At 38.7% G+C, this 24,869-nt stretch overlaps 1 protein-coding gene across 1 annotated transcript in view; it reads right to left on the bottom strand.

Moving 5' to 3' along the window:
• Positions 1–24,869, bottom strand: part of Fam227b (family with sequence similarity 227 member B) — a 166,265-nt gene that overhangs the window by 112,425 nt on the left and 28,971 nt on the right. The window contains exons 8-11 of the mRNA XM_076570574.1: positions 20,909–21,007; positions 14,201–14,302; positions 9,797–9,923; positions 2,778–2,915 (exon numbers count right to left, since the gene is read on the bottom strand). Coding sequence (XP_076426689.1) covers positions 2,778–2,915; positions 9,797–9,923; positions 14,201–14,302; positions 20,909–21,007 — 466 coding nt within the window. The remainder of the gene's footprint in view (positions 1–2,777; positions 2,916–9,796; positions 9,924–14,200; positions 14,303–20,908; positions 21,008–24,869) is intronic.

Here is a 24,869-nt window from a genome sequence, read left to right on the forward strand (position 1 = left end):
ATCTCTTAGGCCCAGAACTTCATGTTTATAGGCTTTCGTAAAATCACCCAATAGTTCCCAGCTTTTCCCTCCCCTCAGTTCTCTTTTGTATCACTGTGTTGCTAGGCAGTAGTGATTATTACAATTTTATTTCAAATTTCGTAGGCTAGTAATGTTCATTGTTAAGTACTGATGTTTTATAAATTATGTATTGTATTTATCACTGAATTCACTGTTAATTTGTCCAATGTTTATCGTATTTCCCTATAATGAAAAGAGAAAAGTGTTGACTTCATGATAATGAATGTTCAATCAGTTCTATTTGTTCCCTTTAAAAATAACAGTAAATTTTTAAATTTGAGGCTGGAGAGATGGCTCAGTGGTTAAAAGTGCTTGCTGCTCTTGCAGAGGACCTGGGCTTGGTTCCAAGCACCCACACTGGGTGGTTCACAAACTTCTGAGACCCCAGTTCCAGGAGATTTTATGCCCTCTTCAGGCCTCTACAGGCATGGTGGTGCATGCTTTTAATTCCAGCACCCAGGAAGCAATAGCAGAAAAACCTCTGAGTTTAAGACCAGTCTGATCTATGTAGCAAGTTCCAGTGTGGCAGGGTTACATAGTAAGGCCCTCAAAAATATTTTTTAAAAATTCACTTTAGGGACTGAAGAAATGGATTGGTAGTTAAGACCACTGGTTGCTCTTCTAAAGGACTCAGGTCCAATCTTTTCGCACCCACAATAGTACTTACAGCTGTCTTTAACTCCAGTTCCAGGGCTTCTGGGGGTACCAGACATGCATGTGGCACACAGACATACATGCAGAAAAACAATAATACACATAAGATAAAGGTAAACTTAAAAAATATTAAAACTTCTTCTTTTAGCAGAGATTTATTTAACATGTTCTAATATCATTGTGAATTATCTTCTGCATGTCTATTTATTGTCTACAATGATTGTCTTTATGGTATGAGGGTAACAGCAGCCATGATTTTAAATATTTTTATGTTCACAATATTTTAAAAGTTTTAACCATAGGATTTCTTTAGAAATGTTTTATATGTAATGTGTTTTTGATAAAATCCATAACCCTATTCTCTCTCCTCAATTACTTTCCCTATACGCCTAATGTTCCCCTGCTGACTTCGCATGCTCTCTGTTAAATGCCTGCCTGTGAGTGCATGGGTCTGGGAAGATCTGCCAGAGGATAGGCAATCCCTCTTGCATGATGATTCCTGAACCTTGAGGGCGGGGTATGAAACATGTTTCATTTAGAGCTGAGCAAGCCACAGTTTCTTGCTCTCTGCATGTTGACTAGTTGTGGGCCCTGTATTAATCACTACCTATAGCAAAAAGTACATAAGATAGTAAAAACAGCTAGTCATGGCCTATCTTCTCACAGTTAAATATTTGTCAAGCATCAGAAAGTGAATCTTATAAAAAAATTATATTATACCTGAAATCTGTGAAATGGAACAAACATTAAAAAACTTTGATAGACAAAATAAAATAAATAAATAAAAAATCTTTGATAGACAAATACATACATGATGGGAATGTACACAGATGATCTTGACCAACTTCTTAACTCTCCAGTGGTAAATACCCAGAAAAGCAAAGGCTGTGTAGAAATGAAGGGTGATGACACCTCCTTATTTAAGGGACTTTGCTTTCACAGCAGCTACCTGGAAAAATGGCAAATTCTTGCCAGGGCTAAAGCATGTTATAAAAAAATTTAGCTTCTGTGAATTGACTTCTGGCATTGATATATGGCATTCTAGAAAACTCATTAAAGGGTATCAATAGCAAACAAGCAATTTTCTATAATTACTAATAGATAGGAACCATGTGACATGATACGATTAAAAGTAGGAAATCATTTTTCCATCTGTGAGCAATCACTTCCAAATGTACAGATCTGAAAAACTGCAATGAACTAGTTAAGTAATTGTAGCATTATACATTAGCCAAGGAGTGGACCCCTCAAGAACAGGCTGATAGGTCAGCCCTTCTTCCCTGGTGTTTTTCAAGGAAAACATTGGATAGGAGCTCTCTCCACATCATGCTCTGAAATCAACAGAGAAGCCTTGGCTCTGACTCAGCTGGTCAGAAAGAAACCCTGTACACCAAGGGTATGCTTAGTACTAGAATCATAGTACTAAGGCGAGAAATAAAAAGTTCATTGAGAGTAGTCAAGAAGTTTTGATTTTTGAATAGTAGTTTTGGGAACAGAATTCAAGAAACAGGAGAAAATACAAAGACATATCAAAGTAAAATGATATTTAAGTTTTCCTATAATTGGACTATTTAATAAATGAGTCATTTTGAAAAGAAAAAATGAGATAAAACAGATTCCTTATCACAAAATAAATTCCAAGTGGATTAAGTAAGCCAGTCAAACATAGAGGCAAGAAAGCACTAGGAAAAACCACAGGTAAGTAGTTTAGTAGTCTTACATAAGTCTTGACAAAATGCAACAGGATTTACACTCTAAAGGAAATATGGTTTGAATGTACCAAGTAAAAACATTAAACTTCTCTATTGGGAAGACACACTGTCATCTAGTTAAGCACACAGCCTGCAGTGAGAATGTCTGTAGTCCTAAAAATTGACCTAAAAACGTCGCAGTAGGAGAACAGGAAAAGGCCTTAAGACATACCACGATGGCAGCAATCTACAGAACAAATGATGCTCTTGGACGGTCACGAAATCCAACTGTTAGAAAAACGGGACGAATAACTGACTCCCATACACTTAGCCTTGGCCGCCTCTCACATCTAAGCTGTCAGATGCACTTACTGGACGCGATGCGCTCCTGGCTGGACATGAGCCTCTTTTTCACGGACTTCAACCGCGCTCGCTTGCAGCCATGTATGGTGGTTGTGCAAAGTTCTTTCAGTCTCCAGCGGTTCCAAAAGCCTTGCGGGGGTTTTAGACCTGTTAACATAATGTGTAGCCAATCAGATTTCACTAACAAAGAGTTTTCTACATCTCTTTAGATATAGTTACCCGTTTATTTACATTGATAGTTGCCGTTGTATACAATGCACAGATGCTTTGCATTTCAGTTGCGGAGTGCTCCTGACAGAATGACTATTGTCTTAAAACATTAGGTATTAATAGAAAGTTTGTTGTGTAGTAAGACCAACAGGCAGTTGGTTAAGGCAGGGTTGTTTACTTTTCATTGCTCACAAGAGAAGGATGCCACACTACAGAGGGCCACAGAAGGAAGACAGATCGGACAGGAGACAGCAACAGCAAGTGGATGGTAAATGCCTTGCTATTTTTTTTTAAGAGAATCACTCAGTCATTCCAGCAGGCTCCAGGACTCAAGGCTCATCTCAGTTGCTTGTCACCTGCTCCTAGGATGTCAAGCATCTGGAGTAAGAATCCAGTAAAGGAGAGGGTGGTTGCGGCCAGGGCTCTATGTTGGTTGAGCCATAATGATTATACCTATAATTATTTACCATTTCTAGAGACAGTCTGACCCCAAGAAGGTATGTTATTGGGTATTAAAATATGAAATGTGAAAGACATGATTCACTATTAATCTGGTGGTAAACTACTGTTTGGTTTCTGGGAAAGCCGTGTGTGTGTGTGTGTGTGTGTGTGTGTGTGTGTGTGTGTGTGTGTGTGTGTGTGTGTAATAATGTGTTGGTTCTCCTCCAAAGCTGTCAGATGTGCTCCGATCCGAACTTTTTTCACTGGACTTAATGGACAGCCATTAATCTGGGAGTGCCCTTCCCCATTATGTTGAGGACTACCTCTCTCACACGTTAGAGCCTTTGCTTCTAGACTCATTTCCTCTTCCTGTGTTTATTCCATAGTTTGTTGGGTATCTGTACAACAGTTTCACAAGAAAAAGATGAATTCAAAGTAACTTTCCAAAATGTATTTGCACATCTGAAAAATGCCTGGCCTTCATCCTTAGTATCACTTGACAGTTTGTTTGGGTGTAAGTTATGAATAATTTTCCCTCCAGGTTCTTAAGTCATTGTTCCATTCTATCCTAGTGTTCAGAGCCGCTGATCAGAGATCAGTGGCATTCGGTCTTTTGATCTCTCTGTTCTCTGGAAGACTTGAGTGTTCCCTTTCTGTTTTCCAGGTTTGAGGTTCACAGTAAGATCTGTAGCACCCCATTGTTTCTATGCCTAGTCCTAATGTCTTCCAAACTGGAAATTAAAATCTTTGCAAAGATGAGTTTTAAATGTACTCCCAGCCTATCTCTTCTCTGGATTTTTAATGTTCTTTTGGATATAATACAGAGAACTGAAACCTAAAAGTTGAAGATGAGAAGGATCAGTTTCTTCCACATGAGATAAATGTTAGATTATGGATTTTTTTCAGCCTTTCTCCTTTCTCTCTCTTTCTTTCTTTCTTTCTTTCTTTCTTTCTTTCTTTCTTTCTTTCTTTCTTTCTTTCTTTCTTTCTTTCTTTCTTTCTTTCTTTCCTTCTTTCCTTCCTTCCTTCCTTCCTTCCTTCCTTCCTTCCTTCCTTCCTTCCTTCCTTCCTTCCTTCCTTCTTTCTTTCTTTCTTTCTTTCTTTCTTTCTTTCTTCTCCTCCTCCTCCTTCTTTTTTAAAAAAAAATATACATCAAAAGCCAGAAATTACCCTGGAAGAACTACCATACATGCTCTACCATATTTTTTGATATTTAGTTTTTTTTAAGCATGATCAGTTATTTTCTAATTTCCTTTAAGATTTCTTCCATTAACATTAGATTATTTAAGAACATATTTCTTTTCTTTTTGCATTTGTACATATTTATGGGGTACATCATCATAATTCAATACATGTATACAATATATAATAAATCAGATTAAAATATTTCCATCTATTCAACAATTGATAATTTTATATGTTGAGAATTTCGTATTTTTTCTAGTCATTTTGAAATAGACCATATGTTGTTTTAACCAATAGTTCTTCTGCTGTTCTGAGGAAGAAGCAGATACGACTTCTCTACTCTGGTTTTGGTGCTCCTAATTCAGTCTTTTTCTGCCCCTGCCAGACTTTTGCGACCACTGTTCTATTGTGTTGTCCTAAAGAGATGGTTCTGGTTTCTCTGAATGAGTGAGAACATATGGTATTTGTTGTTCTGTATCTGGCTTGTTTCAATCACCTATTGACCTCCAGTTCCATCCATGCTGCCGTGAATGGCAAGGTTTCATTTTTTAAAATAGCTGAGTAGTAGTTTCTTTTATATAAATTCATGACATTTTTGTATTTCCATTCATCCAATGGGGCTCCTCATGATTGATGTTCTACTTCAGCTATTGTGAAGTTGGGCCCATATTTCTTATTCTCCACATGCATAAAGACATTTTTGTTTGGTCATATGTCTAATTTATTGCCTTCCATCCAATGACTCAACATGCTCTGTTTAATTTACAATGTCTCTTGTGAGTGGGAACATTTGATTTGGTGCTTACTATATGGAGAGATTTTAGAAATGCTTTCTGTATTTGTAAGTAACTTGTATTTTTCATTTTCAGTGTTCTGTAGAGTCATTACTTCACACTGTTAACCATGTTGTTCTACCTTTCCTCAGTTTGGGTTTTTGCTTGCTTGCTTCTCCTCTCAATCACTAGAACTGTCTATTTCTTCCTGAATTATTACAGCTGTGCTAATTATTACAGCTTGATCTTGTTTCTTTGTATTCATGTAAATTATTTGATCATGCATTTTGTTCAAATATTCCCTCTATTTTTATTTATTGACCTTGATTTTGAACTTGGATCCTTGTATACACAACAGTCACGTGCTGGGATTGTAGGCATGTGCCACACCAGGCTTGATAATTTTTCAGTAGGAGGTTATTTGTTTTCTTTTGTTAGTTTTTCCCCCTGAATTTTGTTAATATTTCTTTCAGGCTGTTGCTTGCTTTTTTTTATTCTCTTAAAGCTACTTTCTGGGTAGAGAAATTTTTAATTTGATGAAATCCAGTTTACCAAGATTTTCTTTTATGAATTATGATTTGTTTCATATCTAAGAAACTATGTCCCAATCTAAGGTACAACATTTTCTGCCTATGCTTTTGTTGCTAAGATTCCCTTCTTGGGTGATACATACACCATTTCTAAGGGCCTTCTAAAGGTCCCATCAACAAACCAAGTTAGGATCCTACCAAAGTTCACTCGGGGGACCCAAGAGTGCATTAGGCTCACTTACAGAGCAATGGTAAGGGGTTACAGGCAGGAGCGTGGGTGACCTTAAAGCAGCCACACTCAAGTTTTGTACCTAGCAACAATGCTGGCTTCTCCATGGCTAGATAGACGGAGCTCCCCTGCCCTTACCATTTTCTTCCTTCCTTCCTTCCTTCCTTCCTTCCTTCCTTCCTTCCTTCCTTCCTTCCTTCCTTCCTTCCTCCCTCCCTCCCTCCCTCCCTCCCTCCCTCCCTCCCTCCCTCCCTCCCTCCCTCCCTCCCTCCCTCCCTCTCTCTCTCTCTCTCTCTCTCTCTCTCTCTCTCTCCTCTCTCTCTCTCTTTGGTTTTTCAAGACAAGGTTTCTCTGTGTAGCTTTGCACCTTTCCTGGAACTCATTCTGTAGCCCAGGCTGGTCTCAAATCACAGAGATCTGCCTGCCTCTGCCTCCCGAGTGCTGGGATTAAAGGCATGCGCCACCACCGCCCAGTCCCCTCACCATTTTCTACCTTTATCTTCTAGCTACTCCCCCAAGTCCCAAAGGCCACATGCAATTAGGGCAGAATTGCATACAACTGATTAGGAAGGGTGGCTGGGGACTCGGCTAAGTGTTCCATGACCCTAGCCATCCCTATCTTTTGGGAGGGAGGGTAAACAGTCACTAGGCCCAGCTGTGATGAGCTTTTGTGAGCAGGCCCAGTAGAACGCATGAATATGGTGGTAATTTAGGTCCATGTGATCTAAGGTATAATGCAAGCCTAACATTCCCTTGGTAATCTTTTGTCTGGATGTGATATCCAGTGTTGTAAGTGAGGTATTGACACCATCTACTTATCTGTCTTTTCATATCAGTCAATATTTGCTTTGTGTATGTAGGTGTTTTGAGTCTGGTTACCATATTCTGTTGATAAACCTCTTATTAATAATGACATTATTTGTCTTCTGCTTTATGTGATATAAGTGTAGTTAACCCTGCTCCCTTTTGCTTGCCACTCACACAGAAGATCTTCAATTCCTCTGCTTGCAGCAATCTGTCCATAAAAGCTAAAGTGGGTATCTCATAGGTAGCATAGGCTAGAGCCTTATTATTCTCTCGTTTTATCCTTCCCTTTTTTTTGTAATCTACTTCATGTATTTTGATTGAAGGATGCAATCAACTTACATTCAGAGTAATCATTGACAGAAAAGGACTCACTATCACCATTTGTTTCTAGATCACTGGTTCTATTCCACATGAAACGAGAAGAGGAAAGTTGCAGTTTGCATTGGGACAAGAGGAGAAGTGCCCTAACGGGCAGCCAAGACTCCATCCATTTAAGGTTCTAGCTTGCAAAAATGAAAGTCATTTGAGAGAATGCCACCACAGTTATTTTCTGCACAAAAATAACCAACTAGGAACGTGTTTTTCCAGCCACAAAAGAAGAGACCACAGAGGCTATGGCAGAAAGGAGCCAGCCTCCATCCTGACTGTCAGTAGTGCTTGGAGTGAGCGTTCACATGGGACTGATTCTTTAGGATGCAAGACACAATAGTGAGGGGTCATGGCAACCTGTGCCCAGTCCCAGAAAGCAACGAGGTCAGGTAATGTGTGGCAGGGTTGGATTCCCTTGCAAGGAGATCCCAAGAGACAATCACATGAACTTGTGAAGGTGAAGCCTAAGCTGTGGCAGAGATACCAGGGTTAGAAATGTTAGGTGTTGGCTTAGGAAAGCTGCAAGCATGGAGTGGAGCCAACCCCAAAGAGGGGTCACGTGCACCACAGATAACGTAGTTGGAGGAGTGGGGCTGCCTAAGGTCACTGGAGGACGGATGGTGCCAGATACACAAGTGCAGGATTTGGTGATTTTCCCTGGCTCCCTTTACTATTGCTTTGGCATGATCATTCCTCACTACGTCACCAATCTTCCCTTGTGGAATGGGATGTTTGTGCCATTATATGCTGGACATAGATAAACTTGTTGTATTTTATAAGTGCTTACAGTCTTAGAAGAGATTCTGAACTGTGGACTTTGAAGAATTCTGGAAGTGTATGACTAGGGCAACCTTTGTGTTTGAACTGAGTGCATTATTGTGTTAGGAGATAGTCATGATCCTACGGGGGACAGCGGAAGAATTCTATGGCACGAATACACAATATCTTCTCAGGCTGATGTCTCTGAACACTTGGTCCCCAGCTGGTAGTTCTCTCTAAGGAGGCTGTAGAACCTTGAAGAGAGGAGGCCTGGCTGGTGGAAGTAAGTGACTCTGGATGAACTTACAGGTCACCGCCTCCGCTTGGTTCGGGCCCATCTTTCCCAGTTTTCTGTGTCCTCACTCTGATGACTATGATGACTAGCCACAAGCTTCTTCACCCAGGCCAGAGCCTCAGCCACCATGTCTTCTTCACCGTGAAACCATGTGCTAAAATAAATCCTTATTTCCCTAAGTTGTTCACTGTCAAGTGGTCGGTCCTTGTGATGAACACACCCTGCTTTCATTTCTGCAGGTGGAGGACCACCTTAAAGCACTGATTGTAAGCCAGCTCTAACGGTGGTGACAAAGTCCCTCAGTATTGCTTGTCTGTAAAAGGCTATTTCTCCTCCGCTGTCACATGACCGCTCTGCTAGGTAAAGTCATCTGACTGATTTTTTTCATCACTTGAAATATATCACTCCTTTCTTAGCACACAAGACTTCTTTGGAGCAGTCCCTGTAGTGTGCTGGGATCTCCTTGTATTTGACTCAGGGTTTCACTCTTGATGCTTCACTGGGTGGATCATTGGTGAGTGGACCTCTGAGACTCATGGATATAGAAGCGCTTCTCAAGAGTGAGATGTCTTCAGTAACCATTTCATTGAATATTTTCATCCATACAACTGAACTGCTGTGATAAAACTGAGTTACATTAAAAAAGAAAATGCTTGTGAATTATTTATCCCTGGCTTGGAAACTTTGTTTTTGTTTTCCTATGCAGAAAGTTAGATGGCAACATTATTTCCTTCCCTACAGTCTTGTTCACATCATTCCTTTCTCCATCTTCTCATGAGAGCACTCATCCTATTGGCTTAGGGATCACCTACATGACCAATCATGTTAAACCTTAAGTTCTTCTTTAAAGGATCTATTTTCAAATACAGTCACATTAAAAGATGTTATAGGGTTAGGAACTCAACATCCAAATTTGTATGTAGACACAATTTTGTCAATAATGGATATGTAGGAAAAACTTATGCTCTTCACAGCAGCTTAAAGTATTTACCTTGGCACACAATCTATACTGCAAACAACACACACAAACTTTTGAAGAAATTCTGTTTTCTTTAATAATTCTACCACTTAAAAATGATTTGGCTTGCCAGGCTTGGTGGTACACACCTTTGATCCCAGCACTCAGAAGGCAGAGGCAGGTGGATCTCTGTGAGTTATAGGCCAGCCTGGTCTACATAGTGAGCTCCTGGACTGCCAGGGCTATGTAGAGAGACTCTATCTGAAACAAAACAAAAAATGATCTGGCTTTATTATAATGTTAATAAATAATTAATTTTGATAATGAAAATTTCAGAGTAAAGTAATGATCAATTTAAAACAGACATTGGTTTGACATGATTTTAAGAGATCAATGTTTCGATTGGAGAAAATACTTCAATCTAAAACATAGTTAGAACCAAATAATAAATACTTAAATGTCATAGTCATACCTGACAACCAAAGAAAAATAGTATTTCCTAGATCTTCTTTAAACTCATTATTGAAGAGGTCACTGGATTCTGGAAATGATTCCTGGAATGCTGCATAGATAGCTTGGGCCAAACAATCAGGATACACCTGCCCAAAGGGAGCCATGGTAGGTGACTTTTACGCTTTATATATAATAAATAATAATAACAGCAAGGAAATGGTTAGTTTGTAAAATATGTGTCCCCTATTTTATAGCTTTCCTTTAGCTATTATATTGCTTTTTTGGTAATTCTAATTGAGGGCCACAAGCCACAAAAACAGAAACAAAAAAAAAAAAAACAGCTTAAAAAATGAGTCTACCTGGTAGTACTTTGCAAACATTCCTGAATAAAGGATAAGGTTAATAAAACAGAGTTTGACTAGTTATTTCTTTTTTAAAAGTAAATTTCAACATTTTTTTCTAGAATTTCACCAGAGTATTGTATTTGCATAATTTCCATGCCTGCTTCTTCTCCTCCAACTCCTCCTGAGTCCCCTCCCACTCCCTCTTAAACATATATATCACCTACTGAGTCAGTTCAGTGCTGCTCCTATACACATGACATATATATCACCTACTGAGTCAGCTCAGTGCTGCTCCTATACACATGTAACATATATATCACCTATTGAGTCAGTTCAGTGCTGCTCCAATACACATGTGACATATATATCACCTATTTAGTCAGTTCAGTGCTGTTCCTATACACAGGTTTACATATACATCACCTACTGAGTCAGTTCAGTGCTGCTCCAATACACAGGTTTACATATATATCACCTATTGAGTCAGTTCAGTGCTGCTCCAATACACAGGTTTACATATACATCACCTACTGAGTCAGTTCAGTGCTGCTCATATACACATGCATTCAGGACCAACCACTCAGGATTGTATAACCTATCAGGGGCCTCATCCTTGCAGAAGACTGGTTCTCCATATCTCAGCAGCCATTGATTGCTTGTAGCTCTTTAGCCTTGTAAAATTTTCCCTGTCCTCACTGGTATGTCTACTTGTATTCTTAATAGGCAGGTCAGGTTTAGGAAACCATATCATTCCCCTTCCCTGTCATGTCAGAGCACACTGTCTCACAGAAGGTACCTTGGTTCTCTGGCTTTTATAAACTTTCCCTGAGCCTCAGGTATAGGAGCTGCATTGTAGATGTACCAGTTAGGGGTAGATACTACATGGTCACTTGTTCTTTGTTTTTGATCAGTTTTATATCTCTGTAATGGTCTCTGCTTATTGCAGAAAGAAACTAATTTGATGAGCAGTGAGAGCTACATTATCTGTGGGAATAAGGTATATTTAGAATACAGTTAGAAACTATATTGATTCAGGAAGACGGCAGTAGTAGGTACAAGGTCTATGACCATTCGAGCCATGGATAATTGGCTTGATTAGCTATTTATTTCATTTAATCTCACTATAGTTATCTTCTAGAAAATGATATAGATGGTTATCACAATGAAAAGCATATTTTAAGAAATTTGTTACTTGTTCATGTAAGTTTATGTTATAATCAGTATTATATATTAAAACTACAATCAGATAGCATCAAAATTACAGCACTACCAATATCCCATCGTCATAGGAAGGTTTCCATTTTCCTCTGGTCTCAACCCCAGCAGCACTCTGGTTCTTGTGCTCTGGAAGGATTCAGAAGCGACATGGTAATAAACTAGTCAAGAGTTTAACTGGAGCAAACTAGGACCCAGAATACACTCTTCAGAAAAGGAGCAGGTTATGCTGAGCCCAGCAGTCCCACCTGATCCCAGCAGGCACAGACAGGATCTCTAGCTTTCCTCTCCCCATTATCCCTCCCTTGTGCCTTCTCTAGAGAGGCATTTCCGGGGAAGGGCTGTGCTTTGCTTGGAAGCCCATTTTACCCAGAGTGAAGTCTGTTCTAAGTGTCTGTACAATATGTGATAATATCTGACCAGTGAGAGATGTCAGTGGGTAAAAGTCTGACAACCTCAATTTGATCCTCGGAACTCCTGGAGGAGGGGAGAACTGATTTCTGAAAGATATCCTCTCTCTTCTACATGTGCCATATGTATCCACACTCTTACACACAAATGTAGAAATGAGGCAGTAAGAACAAATACATTTTTTAAAAGATGCAAGAATATAATAGAGGCTTAGGAACCCCTAAAGTTGAAAAGTTCCTAACAGCAACCAACTCCTTCTTCCCTGGAGTGAAAGTCTTAAGGGTGATTTGACCTGACCTAGCTAGCATGGAGCACTATGAGCTACTGTGTCTTTCCCCTGCAGTTCAGGTCCCCAGCCGGTCCATCCCAAGAGAATACCACTGTTTCTACAACTTGTCAACCAGCACTGTTCCCTCTACATCCTATTTCAGATGCTCCATTGGCCAGCACGTCTCAAACCATGCACCTACTTGACAGCCTAGCTTTCAGATACTCCAACTACTATATTTTTCTTGAGGAATAAACATTGAGAGAGACCATATTTTTTATATTAAAGACACATGATATCATTATTGTGGTACTCTGAATTCAGGTAAGTACTGATAATCATAAACTAAGACTCCATTTGATTAAAGTTTTAGATTAGAGAAGTCCGTCATGATCATTGTAGACACCAACTAATGAACCCAAACTGCACATGTTCTAATCCCTGGGCCTGAAATGTCAGTTAGGATGGGGGAAGCTGAAATCATGGGGCAGATTAGGGTCCTCTAGGTTATTATCCTGCAGATTCTAACTGTAATTCCACATAGCATTATGCAGGAAGCTGAGCAGACTGACTTCAGAAGAGGAGAAGGCAGTGTGACAACAGAAGCAGACAGCAGCGATGGCAGCAGAGGTCAAAGAAAGTTGAGAGGTCCTGACACCAGAAACAAGGGACAGAGGAGGAAATTTCCCTGGGGTGAATCAGCATCGTCGATACCTTCATTTTAGACTTATATTCTACTCAACTTGGATTGCTGGCCTCTATAACTAAGAAAATGAATTCCTATTGCTTTAAACAACTAAGTTTATTTTAATTTGTAATACTCATAGGAAACTAACAGGGTCATTTTAATCAAATAGTGCTCAAATTTGCTGGTACACAGTCCTTTTAGGGCACCTTTGATTGGGGTGGTGGTGATAGGAAGGGGGAGATGTGAGGGGTAGAATTCTGTAACATATTGGTGTATCTAATTTTATTCAGTGAGCTACGAATACCTTCACTACCCAAATGGTCACATATTATCAGTGGCACATGAGTTTTATTAGTAGTAAAAATTAAAATGTTAAACAGGTTGAGTAAGAGGAACTTCTCAAGTTCATGTGTGTTTGTGTGTGTGTGTGTGTGTGTGTGTGTGTGTGTGTGTGTGTAATTATGCCCCCTCTTGGTGATTACAAAAAGATGGTTTTAGTTTTGTTTTCCTGTTTCTGTGATAAAATACTTTGACAAAAGCAATTTAAAGGAGAATAAGCTCATTCCAGTTCACAGTTCCAGGGTGCAGTCTATTACAGCAGGAAAGTTAGGGCAGCAGGAGCTTGAGAGAACAGGTCACAGGGCCCCCACAGTCAGGAAGCAGAAGGGTGAACGCTGGTGCTCAGCTTGCTCTGCACATTTGATGGACTCCAGGAGAGCAGCTAATGGGATGGTGCTGCCCATGGCAGACGAGTCTTTCAAATGCAATTCCAAGCCCACTACAGTTTCCCCTGCCACACTTTATGGAAGTATAAGATACGCCAAGATTGAATGTAAATATTTGACAAATTCTCAGATTTAGAATATTTATACTTTCATTAAGGATATTTTATGTTCCTTCCAACAATGTGAAAACATTTATAAATTCCAAAATGTTTTACATTTTTGATTTACAGATTGCTAAAGCAATAAGATACTTCAATACTGCTTGTATTTGGAAATACTAAGTATTAATATTTAAAACATTCAAAGAATTCCCTACATCTTCTCATTTTACCAAAACAACATTATTTTGATTAACCTTACTTATTAATATAACAAAAAAATGAAAATAAATATTTAGTTCATAGCTTATTCAGTAAATATAATAAACTAGTCAGTTTTGCTGAAATGGCTTAAAAGACTTCTTATAGAGTCAAAGAAAAATGATATTTTTTTTATAGGGAAACAGGACAAGACCAAGAATATACATAGAAGTCACCAGTTTCTAACCAACATAACTATAGAACTACAGTGATTTTAAGACTATGAGTCTAGAGAACACAATATTCTGGTTAGTAGTCATAGTGGTAAAACATAGCTTTAAAAATATTTCCGTTATTTACGCCTGATAATTCTTTGTTGAAAGGTAATCAAAAATATGCATTTATAGTTAAACAAAATATATTTCCATATACTATGAAGATAATTATTGTAACTGTTAAGTTTTTACACGTACCTGAAAGAATGCATCCATTTTCCTATGAGGTATTCTCAGGAAAAGTGTTACATAACTTTCTGAAATTCTGTCAAATAGGCAATCTTGATCATATCTGTCAGGCTTTAAGGAGATGCATGCATGCAATTAGGGTCAACATTACAATTTATATTAGGAAGTTCTGTGTACAATATTACTACATGTAATATTACACACACACACACACACACACACACACACACACACACGTTATGTAAGAGCATAGTCTATTCTTAAAGGGTAGTCTGACCAGTATAATGGAAGGGCCATTTGTTTTGGTATCACAGTTGAGTTTGAATGGTAGCTCTGTCACTTATTAGCTGCACTACATTGGACAGGACTATATCCTGCTTTCCTAGATGACAGTCATATATATCTGTCGTATCTTAGAAGAGTAGTAAAATTATACTAGGAAATATATATATATATATATAAATTATACTAAATATATAAAATTATACTAGGACCACGTTTTACATAATTTTTTATTTCAAACACTTGGCACAGTGTCTAGAACACCAAAAGCATGTCAACATCTGTGGAACAAATGAAGGTTCTTGTTCAGTGGTTATCATCCTGGAGATAATCAATGACTCTGGTACTTTCCATAACAATGTACACTCTTTTCTTATCAGCAGTAACCAAAGCAAAATTAAAGTGACTTAGTAACAAGAACATTACAGTAAAATCCCAATGTAGCAGCCTAGCTTCCTGCTCCATTAAGTAACGAGAATAATCAGAGTCTAAATCATTGTACAAGGAAGATGAATTAAAGTTCAAACTCACAACACAAGCTGTAAAAACACAAATGTAAAATGCAAATTGTCAATTTAGTGGTAATAGAAAACAAAATAAACAAGGATTTACAGATATATAGGATCTTAAACCTAAAATGAATTTCCAGGTCATCTGCCTTAAAGCCTTCTAGTTCAGTGACTCATTAGTGCTTAGGAAACCCAAGAGACTCATTCAAGTAATCAAGAACCAGAGGAGATTCCACTCCTATTAATTTCTCATACCTTTCAAATAACTTTATAAAAGGAAGTCACAGCAATAAAAATACTGGTAATGATGACAGTGCTTCTTGATGACTCATGAAACCGGCTTGGTTTTTGAGATATAGTTATTTAAAAATTAAAGGAGAATACATATACATAATTCATTCAGGAAGTTACCATATTTTAACTATACAATCTACACTCAACATCTAGGAAGCAAAGAACAGAAATTTACATCAGACATAAAGTTCCAGGATATGTCTTTGGTTAATATGGTTCAATCTAATATCTTCACAGATGATTATGTGGCCAATGGCTGTTTCATTTTTGTATGTGTTTTATGCATGGTTGTTAGAAACTGAAGCTTCTGTTAGGTATCTTGTCAATCACCGTCCGTATCAGATCAAGCTATTCAACTGATGCTAAATTATCTTTGTCTTCCAGTGCTAATGCTATGAGCTGTGGCATATGATTCCAGTAATACGCTGCTGAACTTGGCTTGATAGTAAATTTTTTATGATTTCTGCACTCACATTTATTGTAAGAGATATTAGTCTATAGTATTTTGTTTTTATAATGTTTTTACCTAGATTTGGCATGATAGTAACACTTTCTCAATTTAGACTTTGCTCTTGCCTCTTGAATATTTTAGAAGAGGTGTAATGTTGGTGCTTATTCTTTTTAAAATATTGGTGGAATTTACCAGTGAAACTGGTTATCTGGATCAGTGCTTGTTGTTGTTGGGATGTTTCAATTATAGTAATTGTAATCTATTATTTTTTCTTTTTGGTTTTTCGAGACAGGGTTTCTCCATGTAGTTTTGGTACCTGTCCTGGATCTCACTCTGTAGACCAGGCTGGCCTTGAACTCACAGAGATCTGCCTGCCTCTGCCTCAGGTGTGCGATCTTAATCATCTTTTTCTTTGTGGATCAGTCTTGTCAGATTGCATGACTTCAGGAGGTTTTTTATGTGCTGTTCAGGTCATTCAGCCTGCTGACATACACTTCTACAGTACCATGATGCTTAGTCTTCATTGTCAGCTTGATATGAGCACACAGGAGGTCAGCTGGACACACCTCTACCTTTGTGCAGTGTTTCTAGAGTGGATTAACTGAGAGGAAAAACCATTGTAAATGTGGGAAGCATCACCCTATGTGCTGGGGTCCAGAGGGGACAAAGGGGACAAAGGAGGAAGCCACTGAGCTTCAGCATCTCTCTCGATGCTTCTCCATCAGGATGAGAACTGATCTGTCACACCTTCCTCAGTATAATGGACTCAATCTTCTGAAAATGAGAAAAATGAACTCTTTGTTTCAAGGTATGCACATCAGATAGTTTGGTTACAGAGATACAAAGCTAATAATGCAATTATCTATTTCTGTAAAAATGGTAGTGGTTTCCCTGCTTTTGTTTATGGTTTTCATAAGTTCTGATATATTTTGGTTTCTTTTTTTCTCACACTGTTTTCTAATTTCTGTTTTATTTTGTTCACCCACTAGTAGCTCAAGAATAACAGAAAATCACATATTAGCAATGGGGGTGACAAATTACATACCCACTTGGAAAATAATTTGACATTATTTTGTTAAGCTCAAACTTTTTCTGCCCAACAACCCAGTCTTTTGTTCCATTGTGTGTCTTGAAATAGTTTCAGCATGAGCTGAGGCTCTCTGATAGGTTGCACTATGCAGAACTGCGCTCAGGAGGCATGCCTCTGTGCTAAGCCACTGGGGATGAGTCTGTTAAGGTGATGACCTGCCTTTAGGTGCTGTCTCTGCCATATTTACACTGAGAACAAGATAGGCTTCAAGTTCCTCATGTTAACTTGTTTGAAGATTTTTTTCAAAGAAATATCTGGCTTCATTGAATTTTCTCCATTTTTTTTCTTTTACTTGTACTGGCTTTCACTCTGATCACTGCTGTTTTCTTTTCATGCTATAGTTTTTTTCTTTAAATATTGCCTTGTTTACATCCCAAAAGTCTTACTTCATGTTCTCATTTTCACTTGGTTCAAACAATTTTCAATTCTCTGCTCAATTCTGATTTCACCTATTGCTATTGAGAAGTATATTATTTACTTTCTGATTTTTTGGAGATGTTTCCATAGATCTCATCTTTTTATGTGAAAATGTGTTTTCTGTGGCTTCAATTACTCTAATTTTATCAGAATATTTCCCTAGTTCAGAACAGTTTATCTTGGTAAATGCGTCGTTGAGAAAAGCAATCAGCTGTGGATGGGGTAGAACAACACAGAGGCATCAGGGGATCAGGGCCCAGCCTTCATGAATGAGACACTGACGTGAGAGCAGGCACACCTCCTCTCTTGTACTTCTTTTCTCTCCATTCTTCTGTCTCTTTTTTGTCATTTCACTTTCTCCCACGGGTGCCCCCTGGACCATGGGTAATGGGTACTCTCCCAACGCCACCATCCTTCAGTTGCCAATACTTCTTCAGTTAAGGTGGGACACTGTAAGTCCTCGCCCATCCACACAGGATTTTAGCTAGCTTGATCTGGTGTGGATCTTGTGCAGCAGTCACAATGGACCCTAGGCTAATACTGCCTAACTTCCCTAACTGAGCCAATACATTTCTGCTCATTACAAATTGTCTATTTTGTGGCACTCAACCCTATCAACACAAAATGTATGAAGCAGGAGAGATACTTCATAAAAGCCAGATCAATATTTTGCCAGTGTTGTTCAAGTCTTTCGTATCACTTCTCATTTTCCACATATGCTACAAAATATTAGCAGTGAGGCATTAAAATCCTGAACTATACTGATGTAAATGTCTATGTCTTCTTGAAGTATTAATGAGTTTTCTATTAAATGTGTTTTGAAGAGTTTTATTGTTGAATAAAAATTTAGGATTCTTATGTCTCACTGATCAACCAACCATTTCATCATTAGACTGTTATTCTTTGTTCTTCGTAACATTACCTTCTCTGAAATCTATTTTGTATGATTGGTTAAAAAAAACTTTAAAGGTTATACAACTTTTTTTGTTGTTGTTGAGTAAGAATGATGCATTTCTGGCTTCAAAAATGTTTTTGAAAACTTACTGTTTGAGATTTCTTATATTCATATAATGTGTTTTGACCCAAACTGCCCCTCCTTTTCTTCCCTTCAACTCTTCCTCATTGCCCACACCACTACTTTACCCTCATAACTTCATGTACTCTTTTAAACCCACTGAGGTGTGAGATCCTGCCCGTGTATCTGGCCATTCACTGGACCATGGGTGGCCTCTAAAAGGTCCACACCCATGAAGAAAACCCACACTCTCTCTCTCATCCACTATCTGCCAATTGTCAGTAGCCCCTGGCCCATTCATGCTGGATTTTGCGTGTGCAGTTACACCTCCATGAGTTCATATATGCAATGGACCGGCAATGTCTGGAAAATGCTCTTTCATGGCAGTCATCCACTGCCTTTGGCTCTAGCAATCTTTTCACAGCCTCTTATGGGATATCATTGAGCCTTGGTAGAAGGTGTATACTACAGATGTCCCATTTAGCGCTCATCATTCCAAAGTCTCTTATTCTCTGCACATGACCAATTGTCAGTCTCTGAATTAATCACCACTGTCATGGGTACTTTTCTATTGCTGTGATAAGACACCATGATCAGACAACTTATATAAGAAACTGTTTATTTGGGGCTTACTGTTCAGGGGGTTAGAGTCCATGGTCATCATGGTAGTGAGCACGGCAGCAGGCAGTAGCTGAGAGCTCACATTTTGAGACACAACCATGAGGAAGAGACAAACACTGGGAATGGCACCAGTCTTCTGAAATCTCAAAATACATCCCAGTGTCACACCTCCTCCAACAAGGTCACACCTCCTAGTCCTTCCCAAGCAGTTTAACCAACTGGGGACCAATAGTTAAGCATATGAGCCTATGGGGCCATTCTAATTCAAACTACCAGAGTTAACCAATGCAAAAAAGCAGCTTCTCTGATGAAAGTTGAAAACTATACTAATTTATGGGCATAAAGATATGTATAAGCAAGCAGTTTAATCCTGTGTCTAATTAGCAGAATCATCATATTATGTTCTCTCTTAGGGTCTATGACATGCACAGGCATGGGTACTTGGCCTAATTAATGGTATCAGGCATGATTTCCACCTGGTGGAATGGGCTGATTTTATTCTGTGATTTTGTTGGAGATACTTGCTGTGCCTTTGATCTGGATTTCTTTGCCTTCTTCTATACCTGTGGTCCATAATCTTACTCCTTTTAAGTTTCAGAGTACTGGAATGCCCCATTCACGGACTTTTTGAAAGATTCATCATTTTATTTGATTGAGTGATCTAATTCCTCTCCCTTGTCTTCAAGTCCTGATATCCTCTCTTCCACTTGATTTATACTATTGGTGAGGTGTTTCTCTGAGCTTACTAAATTTAATGAATTTTTCATTTCAAGTTTCATTTTGCTTTTGGCTTTCTGTATCTTTGTTTCATTCTATTTTCATATCCTGCTTTGTCTTAATTATTTTATTCAACTCTTTGCTCGTTTTCTAGACCATCATTCTGTATTTATTCATATGCTCCTCGAGTTCCTTGAATGTATCTAAAATTGCTATTTTGAGTTCATTGTCTCGTGTGTCATCTAAGTTGTTTTCCTCAGGGAACATTACTGTAAGGGTACTAATTTTTTGAAGAGACATATTGTTTTGGTTTTTCATAGTGTTTGTTTTGGGACTGCATATACAGAGTAGTGTTATTGTCTATATGGTTTGAATGTCTGATCCACCTTTGCTGAGTGGGCATGTGGATTTCTGTTTGTTGTCACCTAAATTTAAGTGATCTTTGAAATTGCTGGGTGGTGCTTGAGGTTCAGTCTTAGGGACACAATGTTGATATGGAATTGGGGTATCAGTGGCCCAAGTCAATGTTGATATAGAATTAGGATATCAGAAGTGGTCCAGATCAGCTAGGGACTTCTTGTGGAACACATGCTGTGTACACAGTACTTAGATAGGTGTGGCTTGGGGTCAAAGAACAGGGTTAGATGGGCATGGGCAGTGCAGCCTGTGGAGGGTGAACAGGGTACTGTGCACAGTCCTCTGATGTGAACTTTGGTCCTAGAAGTGGGGTAGCACTACCAGTGAAGGGCTTGTACTGTCGTGTGCACTGTCTCAGATGGCAGTGGTTAGGGGAGTCACAGTGTGGGCCACCTTCTAATTGTTTGCATCATTTTGGAGAGTCAAGCTTTTAAGCAACTTTAGGGGTATTTATTCTTACTGAAATTCTTCTGATCAAACAGTGCTTCTAGTACTACCAATTTCACTTTCTTATTATTTTTTTCCAAGATTCAAATTCTCACCTTTCTGAATTAACTAAAGGCTCTCTATCTGACTATCAGGTTCTCTTCTAAATTCTCAGTGTTACTGATTTGTAGTAGACTTTCTGTTCTGTTTACCAACATATAATAACATGCAAAGATACAACTCTGTTATTTACTAGAGTATTGGCTCTCCCTTATCTTTTCTGACTGATGAAGAATCCAGTTTGTTGAAATCCTTATTGGAATTTTAACTCCGCTAAAAGAAGAAAGTTTAAATGGGATTTTTAGTCTATGGAATGCTCAAAAATTCATCTGTGTAAAAACCTTTTTTATTAATATTACTTCTACTGAAAAACATGCCACAAATAAATGTTTTTGCATAATTTTTAAATGCCATTTACCTTGAATTTATGGAGAAACCACCACCAAAAAGAGTCATGCAGGAGAGCAATGGAGCAGTCTGACAGAATGTGGATTTTCAAGACTTTAAGCACCTTTTCCTAAGGATAACAAATTAAAACATGTTACTAAATATATTTATGTAAATATGCTTTATACAGAGTATAACTAATGGTTACAGAACTGACTGACAGATATTTAGCAATACACATGAATGATATTAACTGTCCTAGTAGTTACATTAAAAGCGAAGAGTGAAATTAAGCTTGATGACATACCTTATTTAACCAAATATAATTAAAATATTTTCCTATCAACATGTAATTGATAAAATATTAATTAAATATTTTGCATCTTTAGTGCTAAGGATTTGAAAATGATGGAATGTATTTTATACTTATAGCATATCTTGATTTGAACATTAAATTTTCATCAGAAACACTATAATAGTATTTCTAGATTCATAAATACATGTTTACATAAAATAGATTCATAAAATATATACTTGTATCTTATTCCAAACATAACAATTTTTTAACACTTATATATTAGTTTTTATATCTGTAGGCAAATCTATTAAAAGAAATTGAATAAAAATTTTAAGTTATCAATCATACTGGCCACATTTTATTTGCTCAAAAACTACACATGAGAGAAGAACAGAGAGACACTGCGGTACTAAAGGTGAAGCTAACCACCAGAAGGCCAGCTCCCAATATAGACAGAGCCTCCCTACTAGATCAGAGGTCACACCAGCCATCAGAAATCCAGGTCACAAAGATTAGAAAACAAAAGAGGAACCAAAAACCAAGGAACAAAACACCCATCCAACAGACAAACTCAGAAATCAGAACTCAGACCTAATGACTTGAAACCCTGATGCCTAAATGCCAGTGTAAGAATACAATAAACACCAGCAAGGGCAACATGGCACCATGAGAGCCCAACTATCCTGTGACAGGAAGACCTGAATATTCCAATGCAGCTGAAGCACAAGAAAATGACCTTAAAAACAACTTAATGAAAATAATAGAGGTCCTTAAAGAAGAAATGAAAAACTCCCTTAAAGAAATTGAGGAAAAGACAACCAAAAAAATTGGAGGAAATCATTAAGTCCCTTAAAGAAAGCTGGTTGGGTGTGTGTGTGTGAGGGGGCAGGCAAAGGATTGAAATAGAAGCAACAAAGAAGACAGAGACAATCCAATCAAACTAGTGGGAACTCGTGAAATTTACATCAATGGCTTTGGAGCCTGCATGGGACTGGACTAGACCCTCTGCATGGCAAGACAGTTGTGTAGCATGATTTGATTGGGGGAGGGCTAGCAGTAGGATTAGAGTCCATCCCTGGTGCATGAGCAGGCCTTTTGGAGCCCAATTCTATGATGGGATGCCTTGCACAGGCTTGGGACAGGGGGAGAGGCTTGGACTTGCCCCTACTAAATATACCTCCCCATGGGAGGTCTTACCTTCTTGTATGAGGAAATGGGGGATGGGTTGGGAGGGGAAGGCTAGGGGGCAGGAGGAGGGAAAAGGGGAATCTTTGGTATGTAAAATGAATAAAAAATTTTCTTAATAAAAATAAAAAATGTCTGGAGAAGATTGATTGAAAAGAAGGAAACACAAACTGAGAGAATTCAGGAAATGATGAAAAATCTGAGTAAACAAACAGGAACTAAGGATGCAAGCATCACCAACAGAATACAAGAGATGGAGAAGAGACTCTCGGGTGTTGAAGATACCATAGAAGAAATAGATTCATCAGTCAAGGAAAATGTCAAATCTAAAAAAATTCCTAACATGAAACATCCAGGAGATCTGGGACACCATGAAAAGACCAAACCTAAGAATAATAAGAATAATAGAAAAAGAAGAATCCCAGCTCAAAAACCCAGAAAATATATTTAACGAAGTCATAGAAGAAAATTTTCCTAACTTAAAGAAGGACATGCCTATAAAGTACAAGATCCTAACAGAACACCAAATAGATTGAATCAGAAAAGAAAGTGCCCCTGCAACATAAAACACCAAATACACAGAACAAAGAAAGAATATTAAAAGCTGCAAGAAAAAAAAAACCAACCAAACAAGTAACATGTAAAGGTAGACCTAAGCCAGAAGGGCCTGGACAGACATCTTGCAGACTCTAAAAGACAAACCCTTATCCAAACTAATCTAAAAAGCAGAGAGAGAATATCCAAATTAACAAAATCAGGAGCAAAAAGGGAGCTATGACAACAAACATCGAGGAAATAAAAAAAAAAACCATCAGGTCATACTTCAAAAACCTGTACTCCACAAAATTGGAAAATTTAAAAGAAATGGACAATTTTCCTGATAGATACTTCCTACCAAAATTAAATCAAGATGAGACAAAAAATTAAAATGGATTCACATCCCCAAGGAAATAGAAGTAGTCATTAAAAGTTCATAGTAGCTTTACTCATAACAGCCAGAAACTGGAAACAATCTAAATATCCCTCAACCGAAGAATGGATAAAGAAAATGTAATATATTTACACAATGGAGTATTACTCTGCTGGTAAAAACAATGACATCATGAAATTTGCAGGTAAATGGGTGGAACTAGAAAAAAATCAATCCTGAGTGAGATAACAAAGATTCAGAAAGACAAACATGGTATGTACTCACTCATAAGTGGGTATTAGCTGTGAAGTAAAGCGTAACCGTGGTGCTACAATCCTCAGACCCAGACAAGCTCAGTAACAAGCAAGGCTCAAGGGAGGACACATGGATATCACTGTGAAGGGGAAATAGAATAGACATCACAGGTGGATGGATGGGGGGAGGGGTCTAGACAGGGGGCAGGGATGGGAACAGGAGGAATGAGGTTTGTTGAGGAGGGAGGGAGAGAGTACTGGGAGAGACAACTGGAATCAGGGGGCATCTCTGGGAAGAACTAGAAACCTAGTGCAACAGAAACTCCCAGGAATCTATGAGGGTGACCCTAGCTAAGACTCCTAGCAATGGGGGATACAAAGCCTGGACTGCATCTCCTGTAACCAGGCAAGACTTCCCGTGGAGGGACTGGGACATCAACCCTGCCACAAAACTTTTAACCTACAATTTGTTCTGCCTACAAGATGTGCTGGGTAAAGGAGGCACAGAATTGTGAGAGTGACCAAATAAACAGTGACTGGCCCAGCTGGAGACCCACACCCTGAAAGGGAGCCCACCTTTGAGGGCCAGGACCCCGAGGCAGGACAGCCCAGAGACCTAGGACAGAACCAAACAGGACTTGCAAAAAAAAAAATCAATGAAATGATTCCTAATGATATTCGGCTATACTCATCAATTACTGCCTAGTCCAATTGTCATCAGAGAGGCTTCACCCAGCAACTGATGGAAACAGATGCAGAGACCCACAGCCAAACCTTAGGTGGAGCTCAGGGAATCCTGTGGAAGAGGGGGAGGAAGGAGCCAGTGGGGTCAAGGACACCACAATGAAACTCAGAGAATCAACCATAGGGGCTCACAGAGACAACCGACAACCAGGGAGCCTGCATGGGACTGACCTAGGCCCTCTGCATCAATGTGACAGTTGTGTAGCTTGGTCTTCTTGTGGAACTCCTAACAGTGGTAGGGGCTGTCTCTGACTCTGTTGCCTGCTCTTGGGACCCATTCCTCCTACTGTGTTGCCTCATCCAGCCTTAATAGGAGAGGAGGTGCCTAGTCTCACTAGAACTTGATATCTCATGGCTGGCTGACATCCATGGGAGGTCTGCTGTTTTCTGTAGAGAAACAGAGGAGGGGGAGTGGATCAGGTTTGGGTAGGAGGTGGGGGGAGTTGGGAGGAGAGGAGGGAGGGGAAACTAAAGAAAAAAGAATTTACCAATGGCTAGTACCTAATGCAAGGATGATGTCGATTAGATCACGCACACCAAAAATGTAGGAAACAGACTTTTTCTTTTTTTTTAATTTTATAATTAATTTAATTTTACATAT

This window comes from Peromyscus maniculatus, chromosome 4 (genome assembly GCF_049852395.1).
Source record: "Peromyscus maniculatus bairdii isolate BWxNUB_F1_BW_parent chromosome 4, HU_Pman_BW_mat_3.1, whole genome shotgun sequence".
Taxonomy (NCBI): Eukaryota; Metazoa; Chordata; class Mammalia; order Rodentia; family Cricetidae; genus Peromyscus; species Peromyscus maniculatus.